The following is a 14,443-nucleotide window of genomic DNA, read 5'->3' on the forward strand; positions in this document are numbered from 1 at the left end:
AAACATTGTCGATTGAAGATAAATGATAGAAGGCCAATGAAATTTGTAAAAAGTTGAAGTTATTTTATAATTTGACATTATTATTTTCTAGTACTTTTTTATCCAAATGTGAATATCCTTTTTAAAAAAAAAAATTGTGAAATTAAATTGACATTATTTGATTGATTTCAATCTACTAACCTTGTTATTCACCAAATGGATAAAACAATGTATGCCAAATTTGATAAGTATTGGGGAGATATAAGTGTTTTGATGGTTGTTGATGTGTGACCAGGATTGATATAATATTAAGGTAATGTTGAACATATGAATTATGAACTCATTCATGGCTGTTCGTGCCTTCAACCCTCGCTACTCCCTCTTATCTTCACCCCTCCGCCCCTCCTCCTTCCTCCACCACCGCCACACCATTCCCCGCTGCTTCCACTCCCTCCCGTTCCCTTCTCATACGCCGTTCTTCTCCGACTACGGTCGTCAAAGTCGCTCCGTTCATAGCCTCTTTGAGAGCGTCATGGAGGAGCTCCAGGCCATGCGCAAACGCAGGAAAACAGTTTCCAACGCTTCCAATTCCAAGTACCTTTATCTGAACATGGGATTGTTGAATGAAGAACTTGTGGAAGATAGGGTTGTCAACCATTCATTGCAAAAAGGGTTGCTTTTGGAGTTCAAGGGGGATTCTGATAGAATATTGTTAGCGGTTTCTCAAAGACCTGATGGCAAGAAGAAGTGGATGGTTTCTGATCAGGTTCTAGTAGAAACAACATAATCGGCATGTTTAATAGGTTGCTAGGTGTCAGAATTTCTTGTGTTTTTCTAAATGCTAAATATTGCTACATTTTATGTACTCTGATTATTCATTGTTTTTTATCGGGCTGAAGAATGGTGTCACTTCTTCCATTAAGCCACAACAAGTAACCTACATTGTTCCTGGTATTCACAATTTTGACCCAGCAGATATCGCAGATTTTGCTCAGAAAGCTCAGGACAACATGGTCAGTTTCAGAATAGGATGTTAATAGATATGCCAATTTTATAAGTTATTTATGTCAATAAGAAAAATTGGATGATATGATGCAGGATTTGTCACTACTTGAATTTGCTTGGGCTGAGCTCCTTGAAAAGAATAAATCTGTGACAGTTGAAGAGTTAGCAGAGGTAATTAGATTGCTGGACTAGATGTCTAAGTATGCTTTCTTTATCCTTACAAAAATATTTGTTTGGCAGATGATTTTTGGCAGTGCTGAGCCTCTTGAGAGCTATTCTGCTCACGCGTTGCTGTCAAAAGATGAAGTATACTTCACTGTGCTTGAGACTAAAGGACCTTGTTCCATCTATGGACCTCGACCAAGTAAGCAGGTAGACATATTACTTTCAGATTTAAGTATCTTTATCCGCAAAAAGCATGCATTGTGGCACTGGTTCTTGGATACGCTCAGTGAGCATAGCCAAGACCAACATAAATAAGTAGAGGCTCAATGTTGACCCTTAGTGGAGTTCTATGGCAATAGGAAAGTCCTGTAAGACTACGTTTTTTGTTCTCACACTTATCTTGACCCCATCATACATATCCTTAATTACCTGAATGTACAAAATTTGAACACCTTTCTTCTCTAGAGCTTTTCGCAAAACCTCTCTAGGCACCTTATTGTACGCATTCTCCAAATCAATTAAGACCATTTGCAAGTCCCTTTGGTTCGTCTTTTGTCTCAACCTCTACTCAATTATTCTCTTCCATTGCTTCATAATATGACTCATGAGCTTAATCTTCCAATAATGAGGGATTTGGCAGCTAAGCTACTTTATGGTTTCTTCTTTCTTCCTTGATTTTATTTTCCACTTTGGTTAAGGAGGACCCATTATCCTCCAAAGTTTGTTGTAATTTTCTTCCATTATTGTCATAGTAAAATAGGATAAGTTACATTTAGGTAGTTAAGGAGATGAATTGAGAGGTATGGGCTGGTGGGAATTATTTTTTTTTGCTTGTGATTTAGTTATCATTTGTAGTACAAATTCATTAATTGTTAATTGGATAGCCACAAAAGTGTAGGACTTTCTAGTTTATGGAGCTGTGTTTTTTGTTTGTTTTGCTTTTCTTGTTATATTGAGATGTCTAACAATGTTATAAAAAAGAAATATATATCTAAAAATATTCTTTTTGAAAAGGAAGGTTGAGGAGCTTATTCTTAGGAAGCTTGCAAAGGAAGCTTATGAGAAAGAATTTCAGGAATTTATTGAATTGCTGTCATCTGCAAAATCAATGCCTTCACAAGATAAACCTCCTAAATCTTCCTGGATGGATGAGGAGAAAATTCGGAGTAGAATTGAGTCACTTGAAGCATATGCTATCGATGCATGTAAAAATGACGAACAAAGGAAAACAGCTGGGATGGTATCTTCTTCCCCTAAAACCTTAGTTTTTTTTGGACTTAATGTAGCATTGCATCAAATAGTGATTTTCTCCATGTTGGGAAAATGGGGAAGAGTGGAAACAATATGACTGAAATAATTTAGTTAGAGTCCTTGTATATGTCTTTATCATATTAATGAATTGGATGTAGTACAAGTGTATTACAACTGGGGAAAAGCCTGCCTCAATAGCATTTGTCACTTACAGAAAGTGCTACTTTCTTAAAGTGTGAAATGCCAATCTTGGTATTCAGTTGTCACTTTTCTCGGAAGTTTTGAAGATAATCTTACAGTAATTATGTGCCAAAGGATTTTTTTATAATAAAATGTGTGTTTAAACTCATTAATAATTTTATTTATGTAATCAGAGTTGACTTGTTCTTCTACTAAGTTCTTCTTTTTGTGCCACAAGTAGATACTTAAGGATATTGGGCTGGCAAAAACAGCATCTTCAGCTGTGAATCTCCTGGCAGATATTGGGTATTTTCCTGTACACGTCAATCTTGATTTGTTGAAGTTGGGTATTCCCACTGATCATTCAGAAGAAAACATATCAGTTGCTCAAAGTCTTCTATCAAACTCATATGATCAAGATGAGGTGTGTTTCCTTTGCATTGCAACATTGCCAAAATTCAATGTGTCATATGTGTTCTTATGGATCGATTCTCTAGAATGATACTTTCAATTGCATACAATTAATATGATGAAAAATTGATATTGTTAATATATACCTTTACATTTCTTTCCATCAAAACCAAATATCACATGTACATGGTATAAAAGTAATGGTAATGCTTATGGGTGAAGGAGAAATTGTGTCTCAATTATACCATAACTAACTGAATTTGTATTAATCTAATACAATAATTTTGGTCATTGAATCTAGAAAAAGAGACTTGAATCAAGTGAAATACATTAAGGATGAAAATGAAAAAGTCTTGGTGAATGACAAAAATATTAAAGAAAGATGAAAGAATTACTTTCACAAGATTTTCAATAAGGGACATGATTTCTTGCTTTCGAATAGACTAAACATGAAAGAGAAGATAAAAATTAACTTTTTATCGTAGAATTCAAAAGTGGAAGTAAAAGAAGTTTTGAAAAAGATGGAAAATAACAAAACGATTGGATACACCTATCGAGGCTTGGAAGGTTCTAGGAGAGCAAAACATTAGTTAACAAAAAAATTTGTTTAATGAGATTATGAGGTCTAAGAATATCCTAGACAAGTGGAGAGGAAACATTTTAATCTCTATTTATAAAAACAAAGGCAACATATAAAATTATGCAAATTATAGAGGGATTAAGCTCATGAGCCATATTATGAAGTTATGAGAGAGGATAATTGAGCAGAGGTTGAGACAAGAGACACATATCATTGAAAGTCAATTTGGTTTATGCAAGGAGATCGACCATGAAGACTATATACTTATTACGACGATTGATGAAGATATACCTAATGAACCAAATGGACTTGTAGATGGTCTACACTGATTTGGAGAAGACATATATAAGGTGCCTAGAGAGGCTTTGTGGAAAACTCTAGAGAAAAAAGGTGTTTGGATTGCATACATTCGAGCAATCAAGGATACGTATAATGTGGTCAAGATCAATATAAGAACACAAGATGAGGTTTCAAAAAATTTTCCTATTGCCATATGACTATACCAAAGGTTAACATTGAGCCCCACTAGTTTATATTGGTCTTAGATGTGCTCATGAGCATATTCGAGCAATCAATGATATATATGATGGGGTCAAGATTAGTGTGAGAACACAAGACGAGGCCTCAGAAGATTTTCCTATTGCCATAGGACTATACCAAAGGTCAACATTGAGCCCCACTTGTTTATATTAGTCTTAGATGTGTTTATTGAGCATATCCAAGAACTAGTGCTACAATGTAGGTTTTTTGTAGATGATATGATCTTAGTGGATGACTCAAGAGAGGAATTTAATGGGAAGTTAGAAATAATTAGATAAGCTTTAGAAGTACATGACTTTCTTATAAGTCAAAGTAAGATAGAGTATATGAACTCTAAGTTTTGCAAAAGGTAGACAAATATAACTATGCAAGTAAAGATTGAGGATCATATCATACCATAAGTCAATAGAAATTTGACATGATTAACAAAGGCATCACTCAAGAATGCCTAGAGATTTGACATGATTAACAATTCCATACCCAAACAATTTATGCCTTCTATAATCTTTACTCTATATTTTGGTTGTTAGATACTTATATTGTGTTTTATTATTGTCAGATCAATAGGAAGAATCTTACTGATTTAAAGGTTTATGCCATTGATGTTGATGAGGCTGATGAGGTAAGCACTCAACCGTTTTTAATTGTTTGCAACATCTAATTTTCGGAGACTATAATTTTATTAACTAACCAATAAATGTAGCTTGATGATGCTCTGAGTGCAAAGAAGTTGCAAGATGGTCGAATTAAAGTTTGGATACATGTAGCAGACCCAACTAGATATGTTGAACCTGGGAGCATAGTGGACAGGTAGCTGGTTGAGATTCAATTCGACATATTAATAAATCTCTGCTGTTATGCCTCCTTATAATACTTCAATGCATGCAGGGAGGCTATGAGAAGAGGAACTTCTGTTTTCTTACCCACTGCCACATATCCTATGTTTCCAGAAAAGCTTGCAATGAGGGGTATGAGTTTGCGACAAGGAGAGCTTTGCAATGCTGTTACTGTATCAGTTGTGCTGCATAATGATGGCAGGTAAGTTCAATTTCACTGATTGCACGCTGTGGTAAACTCACCTGATGACAAACTAGTTATAGAAACATGAGATTAAGGGGAGTAAGGAAACCTGTTAGCACCAGTCCTGAAGTGGGGCTGTGAATAAGAGTGGGTCTGCTTACTCTATTCTAGCTTGGATATATTCTCTTATAGTTTATGTTTGATTTTGTGCTCTTTGATTGAGTATTTTACACTTGAAATTTGGATAAATGATGAATGCTAGACTTATTAGGATACTGGGTTGTATTTCAAAGCTTGTTGTTCTTCACCCATTGTGTAAGTCTGAAGCATTTTAGGGCTATTTCTAGTTAAGTCACTGAATCACATGGAGGTGGACTGTTTACAAGTCTCTGTTCTGCTGCCCGTGCATTTTACGGCTTCCAGCATCCTGGCCAAGCCCACTCCTTTACACAGCTTTTGTTGGCACTTGGGTTGGAAGTCCTCTGTTTCCCACCATCTGTTTGGAGGTCCTCTTTTTTTAGGAAGCTTCTCCGGCCTATGCTTAGCAAGATTCTTCTCTCCAATCTCTGTTATTGACTTATTGTTATCAATGTTCCTTGGGTGAGTGGTGATTGAGTTTTAAATTGTTACTCTTGAGTACTAATGATGATAATGTTAAATTGCTACTCTTGAGTACTAATGATGATAATGTTTGACATTCTCAGTACCTTTTTTAGTTGAGCATCTATCTATTGTTGTGTACTTTCCCATTTACTTGCTGCGATCCAGGATTAATTTCCATGGTGGTAGGAGTAGTTAATAGTATTCAGCAGTATTAAAGGCAGTTGCACTATGTTGGGTTTACTGCAATTGTGGAAAATGGGCCTCAATTGCGGTCGCGATGCCGGCATGAAGTACAATTTAAAACACTTAAGTAATGATGATGATAATAATAATATAATACAATAATAAAATTGACAACATGTTGATTGTTGAAGATGGCCTTCTGTTAATAATGTTCTATGCGGGTGTAACAGCATTGCAGAATGTTCAGTGGTTAACTCAGTGATTAAACCAACATACATGCTGACATATGAGAGTGCATCTGAGCTACTGCATTTGAACCTGGAGGAGGAGGGCGAACTCAGAATTTTGTCTGAGGCTGCAAACCGTCGTTTAAATTGGCGCCGTCAACAGGTTTATTTTTTATTTTTTCTCTACTCACTCATTTTTTCTGTTTCAAGGAGTTACGTTTTATTCTTGAACACTTCTAACAAAAGTATTTGATTTTGTTCATACTATCTTAGATCATGTAATGTGGTGCAGCTTGTAACTTGGTAGTTGAAATTGAAACTAATTGAAAAATTACACACTGTAATCACATTTATGGAAAAAATTTCAAACTTCACTGATTTTCTTGGCTTTACAGGTTTCTATTTTACTAAGTAGTCAATAGCGTGCTATAGCGCTGGGATAGCGGCATCACAGTTGTTGTTGCCCCTTCCACACGACAGAAAGGTGTGTAGTGGCGCGAATGGCTGTCGCGCCTGTCCTAGGTCAAGGAGCAACACTTCATGGGCCAAATCGCAGGATAGAACCTGCTACAAAAAGGCTGTGCGTGAAACCCTAATTTTTAAAGGGGAAAAGCCCTTTTGCCCTTACTTTTTAATACATGACATGTTTTTTAGGATTTTGGGAAATTTACCCTACCCTCTTCTATAAACATGTGAGCAGTGCCTGAAACCCTAAAATAAAACACATAAAACACTCTGCAGCAGTAACTGCAAAACATGTGAAACACTCTTCCCCTTCTTTCCCTCTCTATATGAGCAGTAACTACAAAACATGTGAAACTCTCTTCCCCTTCTTTTCCTCTCTATGCAGCAGTGAATAAGCTCTGCAATTTTAGCCACTTACTCATCTCAACCTCCCACATACATATTTCTAGGGCAAAACTTCTTTCCCTCACTTCCCTTCTCACATACCCACTTCTTTCACAACCATGGTCTCATCTCAACCTCCCACTACGACACCATTTTAGTATTTTAGGTGTATTTTCCCCTAGCTGTAGCGGTTATCCCGCCACCTGCTATCTCGCTATGATGTTTTATGGGTCGACCACTATACTCGGCTATCCACAATTGACTACCTAACTACTATATCTAAATGAATCATCACTTTTTGTTTATATACATTTTTATAAGCCCAAACAAATTTTACGCGAATCAGTGTATTTATATTATTTTTTAGATAAAAGAATATGTCGTAATGTAAATATTTTGTGTATCATTAGGAGAAAAAATAGCGGTTCAGTACATGATGCTCCCACCTAGTGGAGTCCGAGAAGAGTATATGTACACAATCTTACTCTCATAAGCGGAGAGGGTGTTTCCGATTTTAGTATAATTAGGAGAATCAGATAAATTAGAGAGATTATTTTCCCTTTTCTCTCTTTTTAAATCTCTGTATTATATTTTTTATTATCTTCTCATCAATGAGACAAGATGTTCAGTTTTTCCATATTTTCTTACATTGTATCTGAGCTCTAGGTTCGTTCCTAGGGTCTCTGAATATTCGAGCAGCCTTCATTGCGGCACATTTCTTTGTTTTTTCATCCCAGTGTGATTGAGATATCATCTTCATCATTCCTTCTTACTACAAAGATTTCTTTCTGCCAATGTATGCATTTATGAAATTGAAGGACCTGAAACCACTATCAGCATAATCCTAATAATGTCATAAGTAATTCTAGTTCACAAGCAATCCTAGTCGACATGAACAATCCAATACTTCCCAAAAATTGAAGATGTGCAGAATATTTGAGTCTCCTGTAGACTCAATGGGAAGAACTACTTGAAGTGTTTGCAACTCGTCTGCACATATCTCAATGGTGAAGTGCAACTTGACCACCTTCTTGGACATGGATCAAAAAAGAGTGATCCGACATTTGAAGCATGGGATGAAGAGGACTCCATGATAATATGTCTTGGTTGTGGGGCTTTACGAATCCCATGATTAGCGACACTTACCCTTACCCTTAAAAATGCTACGACAGAAGAGATCAATGCTCTCCATGTCCCAAATCATCTGCAAACCTTGTTTCCATTAAAAAAACTCATCCATGATCTTAAATGTTATGCTACCTTCTATCCATCATATTGTGTTTTTCAGAAACATGACTCAGGGAGGGGGATTGGTCTTACTAAAGAAAGAAGCAGTCTTTACCTCCTTGAATCATCTCAAAACCTTGGGAGAAATCTACCTTTCTCTTTTCCCTGATCCTCAAATAAAGATACCATTTGGTTTTATCACTTATGCACAACTCATCCATTAGTATTTTAAAAATTATTTTCTCCAACTGTTTCAAGGGATATGGCTAAGTTTCAGTGTGATATTTGTGAATTGGCTAAACATGCTTCCATATCTTTCCCTATAAGCAATAAAAGAAGTTCTCATCCTTTCATTTGATTCATAATGATGTTTGGGACCCCTCTACTGTACCTAATATTTCTAGGGCTTGTTGGTTTGTTTCCTTAATTGATGATTGCAGACGTTTTATATGGAACTTTTTCCTTAAACAAAAGTCTGATGATGTTAGGACTATTATTCATAACTTCCACTTAATTCAAATTGGGGAAAAATAAAATGCTTTAGGACAAACAATGGTAGGGACCACTTCAATCACACCTTGTCATCCTAATTTATATAACAAGGTATTATCCGCCAGTCATCAATGGTTTATACCCCTCAACAAAATGAGGTATTCAAGAGGGATAATGGTCATTTACTCAACACCACCCAAGCCTTACTCTTTCAAGGGAATGTTGCTTAAAGCTATTGGGGAGAGATTGTTCTTATTGGCTCATACACCATAAATAGACTGCCCTCACTTGTGTTGGGCAACAAAAGTCCTATGGAGATCCTTAACAACTTCTACGTTAACTTTAGAATCTCTAATGGCCTTATGCCTTAAGTCTTTGGGTGTATTGCCTTTGTTTATGTCCACAATCAACATGGAGGTAAGTTCGTCCTGTGCAATCATGTGTGTCTTCCTTGGTTGTTCATCCACTCAAAAGGGATACAAATATTATCATTCATCAATAGTTGTGTATACGGTTCCGGTTTAAACTGTGAAACCAGTGGGATGGAACAAAAACGTGATTCAATTCGATTTCTCGGTTCAATTCTTTTTTAAGGAACATTTAAGACCGGTTCAGTTCGCGGTTCCAGGGATTCAGGAATAGCTCGAACATTCAGATGCATTGGGTATAAGCAAAGCCATGGCCATCACACTCTCTTTAGAAAAAATTTAGATGCATGCAGTGTGACTGTTCTTTTTATCTATGTTGATGACATTTTATTTTGAATTATTCTGATACAAAAATTTCCATTCTTTGTCTTTGTTCAGGGTGCTGTTGACACAGCAACATTAGATGCTCGCATTAAAGTGTCTAATGCCGAGAGTCGAGAGCCATCAATAAATATTTATGTGGAAAACCAGGCAGGCCCTGCAATGCGAATGGTCTCTGAAATGATGATACTGTGTGGCGAAGCCATGGCCACATTTGGGTCCCGTAATGACATTCCTTTACCCTACAGGGGACAGCCCCAATCATATATTAATGTTTCTGAATTTGCACACCTTCCAGAAGGGCCTGTTAGGAGCCATGCCCTGGTCAAAGTAATGCGTGCTGCACAAATTGATTTCAGGAAGCCAGTACGCCATGGGGTTTTGGGAATTCCTGGTTATGTTCAATTTACATCTCCCATCCGTAGATATTTGGATCTTCTTGCTCACTATCAGGTAAGTTGTTTCCAATTTTATAATTTACATGAATAATAAATTGCATACTTTGATGCACACCTGCTATTAAGTTTTGATTTATGAAATCGGCAAGTATCAATAAAGTGGAAAGAAGCAAGAGACACAGAATGCAGAAAATACCACTCTGCCTACTTGAATTGTCTACCTGTGCTGGGTGGAATATAACTATACAAAATATAGCTGTTACATTCCCTGTTTTATAAAATTCTCATGTTGTGTTTGGATGCAATTAAATTCCCCTAATTTGTAAGATTTATTGTGTGGATGGTACTTGTGCAATTAAATTTTAAATATAATATCAACCAAGCGTTAGTCCTGTTTGGTGGGGTCAGTTACACGAATCGAACGACGTCATAATGCTATACAATAAATCATGTCCATCTAAAAAGCATTGATCTCTAAATCTTTCCTATTTGGCTACCTCTAAAAAGCATTGATCTCTAAATCTTGGCCTACCTCTACCTCTAAAAATTTGGCTAACCTCCATTTGATCTAATCTCCTTGGGGCTTCTAACAGTCTCCTCCACACATCCACAAACCTCCCGAAGTGCAATTCTATCATCTTTTCTACAATAGGAGCTATCTGAACTTTTTCTCTAATGCATTTATTCCTAATCCAATCTTGTCTAATGTGTCCAATCATCCAACACAATATTCTCATATCTACTACGTTAAGTTTATTCTCTTGTTGACATTTTATCACCTAACATGGAATATATTAGTTGATATTTATTATGTTTTGAAAACATAATAAGTTTCAAATGATTATTTTTAAGGAAAAACTAAAAAAATGAAACTCTTAAAGTATTAGAGTTTCAACTTCTTTTATAAAAAAATTCATCTCATTTTATACTGAAATATAAAATTAAACTTAGAAATCTTGGACAAGCCTCATATCTTGTAGAGCTACCAGAGCTACTTTGGTTGGCCCCAGTGCCCACCATGGAAAACCCAGTCACTCACCTGTGTCTGCTGCTGTCAGCAGCTAGAACAAGAAAGGGAGCAGGTGTTACAAACCTAACAACTGGAAAGTTACAAACAACCTGCTCATACGTTGTTTATAATTGTTCCATTGAAACCAATGACATCACGTTGCTTATCTCATGGGCTGTGGCACCAGTAATGTTGTCACCGTTGACGGAGTTTCTGTTTCTGGTTGCAAATGAGGAGGGGGTCGAATGAAATGACGACATAGTGAAGGGGAATGAGTGTAAGATTTTCGGAGTCCACTCAATTTGGTGGGATTTCAAATTCTTTGTTGAATCATAAACTACCCAGTAAAAGTACTCTAGAAATTTAAAAATTATTTATTATTAATTATTCAAACTGTACATCACTACATCCTATAATATGGCATTTCAAATCTTTCAAGCAAAATGTATAGCTTTCTTAAAATTCATCTGAACATGCTCTTTAGGGATATATTTGAGGGAGATCTGTGGGTGAAACCAAGGAAGCTAGTTTTTTGTCAGTTTCAGTTCTTAGTGTATTTGGTATGGGTGGCATGCCTCCTTACTTGTAGCTTGTGGTGAGATATGATTGTGTTTATGACTTCACTCTGGTGCTCTGTTCATGGTTGTCTTCACTTTTGAAGTTTAAATTTCTGATAATCAGAGACTGGACAGCTTTGTTGAGTTTCTTATTGTCTTTGTTGCTGTTTTTCTATATCTTCACTTTCTTCTGTTTTTGAGGACTTATGATTTTATCCATCCCAATATTATACTTCAATTCTTTTATCTTGACTTCTCTACTCAGTATGAGGGTGGCTTTGTTCTACCTTATAAACATATTTCCTTTAAGAATTGTTGTTTAGTTATTCCCCATTAGCTTCCTTCAATGAGGCATTTATTGATGTCCTGTGAAACTCATGTACTTGTAACATTAAGTAGATTCATTAATGCAAAAAGTTAAACACTCGAAGACTTGATTCTATAGCTTCAGAAAATCCTGTTTTAGTCTTTATGGATATATTGGTCATCATACCATCATGAGTTTAGCAATATTGAATGTGCAATGTGTTACTGTCGTAATGTTTAAGTTGTGGTCTTTGCTCCCTAACTACCTTCATAAGAATTTTATTCTATATGTATAACTGTAGTTGGTATTTATGCCACATCTTGGTATTTTTTTTCTAGGGTTTTTAAATATGTTCTGTTTTTTAGGTAAAGGCATTCCTTAGAGGTGAGCCTCCACCCTTTTCACCTGGTAAGCTTGAAGGGATAGCAGCAGTTGTAAATATGAAATTTAGAGCTGTGAGGAAGCTCTGCAGCAGTAGTCTTCGATACTGGATATTGGAATATTTACGAAGACAACCAAAAGAGAAAGTATATCGAGCATTGGTACTTAGATTTATTAAAGATCGAATTGCAGCTCTATTGTTGGTTGAGGTAAGCAGCTAATGAACCTATTAGATAATCTGTTTTGAAGTGCATGTCATTTGTTGATTGTCTCACTGGGAAATCACAGCATTGTATTAAACATGTAGATGGGATAGCTGCCTTAAAAGAGCAGCATTTCTGATTAATTGGGGATGACTTAATTTTTGAGATGAATAGTGAAACATGCCGAAGTGGAGCCTAAGTGCTACGATTTAAATTGTTGCCATGTGACTAGGAGGTTCATAGGTTCGAATCTGGAATCTGTCTCTTGCGAATGCGAGGTAAGGCTGTCGGATTCCAGATTCAAACCTATGAACCTCCTAGTCACATGTTGGGGAGCATTATAGCACTACATTTAGGGGCAGAAATGAGATGAGTCAAACTTGGCTCAACTCAGCTCGACTCGTTAAGGATTGGCTTGAGTCGAGTGTCGATCCGAGTTTGATGTCAAACTATTTTCTCAGCTCACGTTTGGCTCACAAAGAAGCTTGAAGAACTAGCATTTCGTTCCAACCAAATGCTCTACTGAACCACAAAGTGAGCAGATTGCCAAAATTTTAGGTTCCTGCTAGAGATAACGCCCCTAAACTTGATCCTCAGGAGCATCTTTAAATCTATGAGGCAAACCCACTCTTTACCAAAAACACCAACACCTTATTCCGAAGAAAGGATGCCACTAAGCAATGAAAAAACAAATGAGAACCAGTTTCCAAACTATATTTAGGAGACAAAGTAGTGGGAGGTCTTAGTACAAATCATTTTCTGTTAAGAAGAACTGTCCAGACAAACTATTTGCCCATAGGGGGGAATATAGGATGCAGGCACCTCTATAAAGCCTTTGAGTCCCAGTAGAGGCAACCCCGCTACGTTGTTTTTGGTGTCAGCTGCTCCGCAGGATTGACTACATCTCTAGTGTCTCGGCGTCCTATATTTTTTACATTGTCTATATCCGAGTGTGTGTTGTACCTGGTGTTCATGTTGGAGTCCATGCTTGATTTCTATATAAACTTATTCAAAAGGAAAGGACGTTAACCGTCCCACCTATTGGAGTGCAAATCATACTTACTATGCATACTTCCATGCTTGACCATTTTACTTAGTTTTTTTTCCCGTGAAAAGCTTACTATTAGAATCAACTGTTCTCAGAATCATTAGTTACGCTTACGCCAATTGCCCAATACCCAATTTTCCCAATGTTGTTTTGTTTGGGAGGAAATTGAATTTTGTATAGCTTGATCAAAATGTTTTCCCTGATACCAAGGTGCATATTGAATAACTGAGCACCTGGTAAAATTAGAAATATGTTTCTTATATGTAATTGAAAAGAATGACATTGTCAAACCAGTACAAAAATTACAATGATGTTATAATATTCTAGTCTTGTTTTACATGAATGTATTTATAGATGCTCTTCCCTCAGAGGTATTGCTTTTACTAGTGTTTTCAGTCCATATTTAATGTAGTTAAAAAGGTGCAACTTTGATACCTGGTTGATTCTCATTTTGCAGGTTGGATTTCAAGCTTCGACATGGGTTTCTGTTGGAACTCACATAGGGGATGAAATATTAGTTAAGGTGGAAGAAGCACATCCTCGTGATGATATTATTTTTCTGAAGGAGGTCATAAAAGGTTGACTTAAGAGTTAAGAAATGTTTTTGTCAACGACAGCGAACCAAACCATTCTCACTCAGCTTGGCTGCTAGGATGCTCCCTCATCTTTTGGCATCTTAGAAACATCACACTTCACTGGTCAAATTTTGTAGTACCATTCTGGCTGAGAATTTCAGAATAGTTCTAGCCAGCATTCCAGCCTTCATCACTCCGGCAGTGTACGGTCGTTCCCATTGTCTCCAACCATACAGCGGCGTAAAGTTGGCAGGTTTTCTCCCTCATAAACGAGTAAGCTTTGTCTTGATCTGGTAAGTATTTCCTTGACATGAGCTAGTTACAGTAATATGTCACCTTTTCTTCTTTAGAATTCATGGTTGAGATTTTATTCATTAATTTACATTCTTATATAGTTTTGTAACTTTAATAAATATGTAATTGAGTTTCATTATTGTAATCTTACACGCTTTGTGCCAAAAGATATAAGGATCTGACTTCCAATACAGGGTCATATGAAGAGAC

General features: G+C 36.5%; 1 protein-coding gene across 1 annotated transcript; it reads left to right on the top strand.

The window, feature by feature from the left end:
- LOC109362938 (ribonuclease II, chloroplastic/mitochondrial-like) lies at nucleotides 261-14,063 on the top strand. The gene is made up of 13 exons (XM_019609036.1): nucleotides 261-745; nucleotides 879-992; nucleotides 1,078-1,155; nucleotides 1,225-1,356; nucleotides 2,168-2,389; nucleotides 2,822-3,004; nucleotides 4,671-4,733; nucleotides 4,815-4,921; nucleotides 5,000-5,149; nucleotides 6,148-6,307; nucleotides 9,519-9,914; nucleotides 12,098-12,322; nucleotides 13,822-14,063. Exons 1-13 carry the CDS (start codon nucleotides 314-316, stop codon nucleotides 13,945-13,947), a joined length of 2,388 nt encoding a protein of 795 aa, XP_019464581.1. The 5' UTR covers nucleotides 261-313; the 3' UTR covers nucleotides 13,948-14,063.

Source organism: Lupinus angustifolius, chromosome LG12, assembly GCF_001865875.1.
Source record: "Lupinus angustifolius cultivar Tanjil chromosome LG12, LupAngTanjil_v1.0, whole genome shotgun sequence".
Lineage (NCBI taxonomy): Eukaryota > Viridiplantae > Streptophyta > Magnoliopsida > Fabales > Fabaceae > Lupinus > Lupinus angustifolius.

Excerpts from the sequence above, each read along its gene's own strand:
- LOC109362938 (XM_019609036.1), top strand. The coding sequence starts at position 314 with ATGAACTCATTCATGGCTGTTCGTGCCTTCAACCCTCGCTACTCCCTC. Across the intron at positions 746-878 it reads AGTGGATGGTTTCTGATCAG|AATGGTGTCACTTCTTCCAT; the intron begins GTTCTAGTAGAA and ends ATCGGGCTGAAG. Across the intron at positions 9,915-12,097 it reads ATCTTCTTGCTCACTATCAG|GTAAAGGCATTCCTTAGAGG; the intron begins GTAAGTTGTTTC and ends TCTGTTTTTTAG.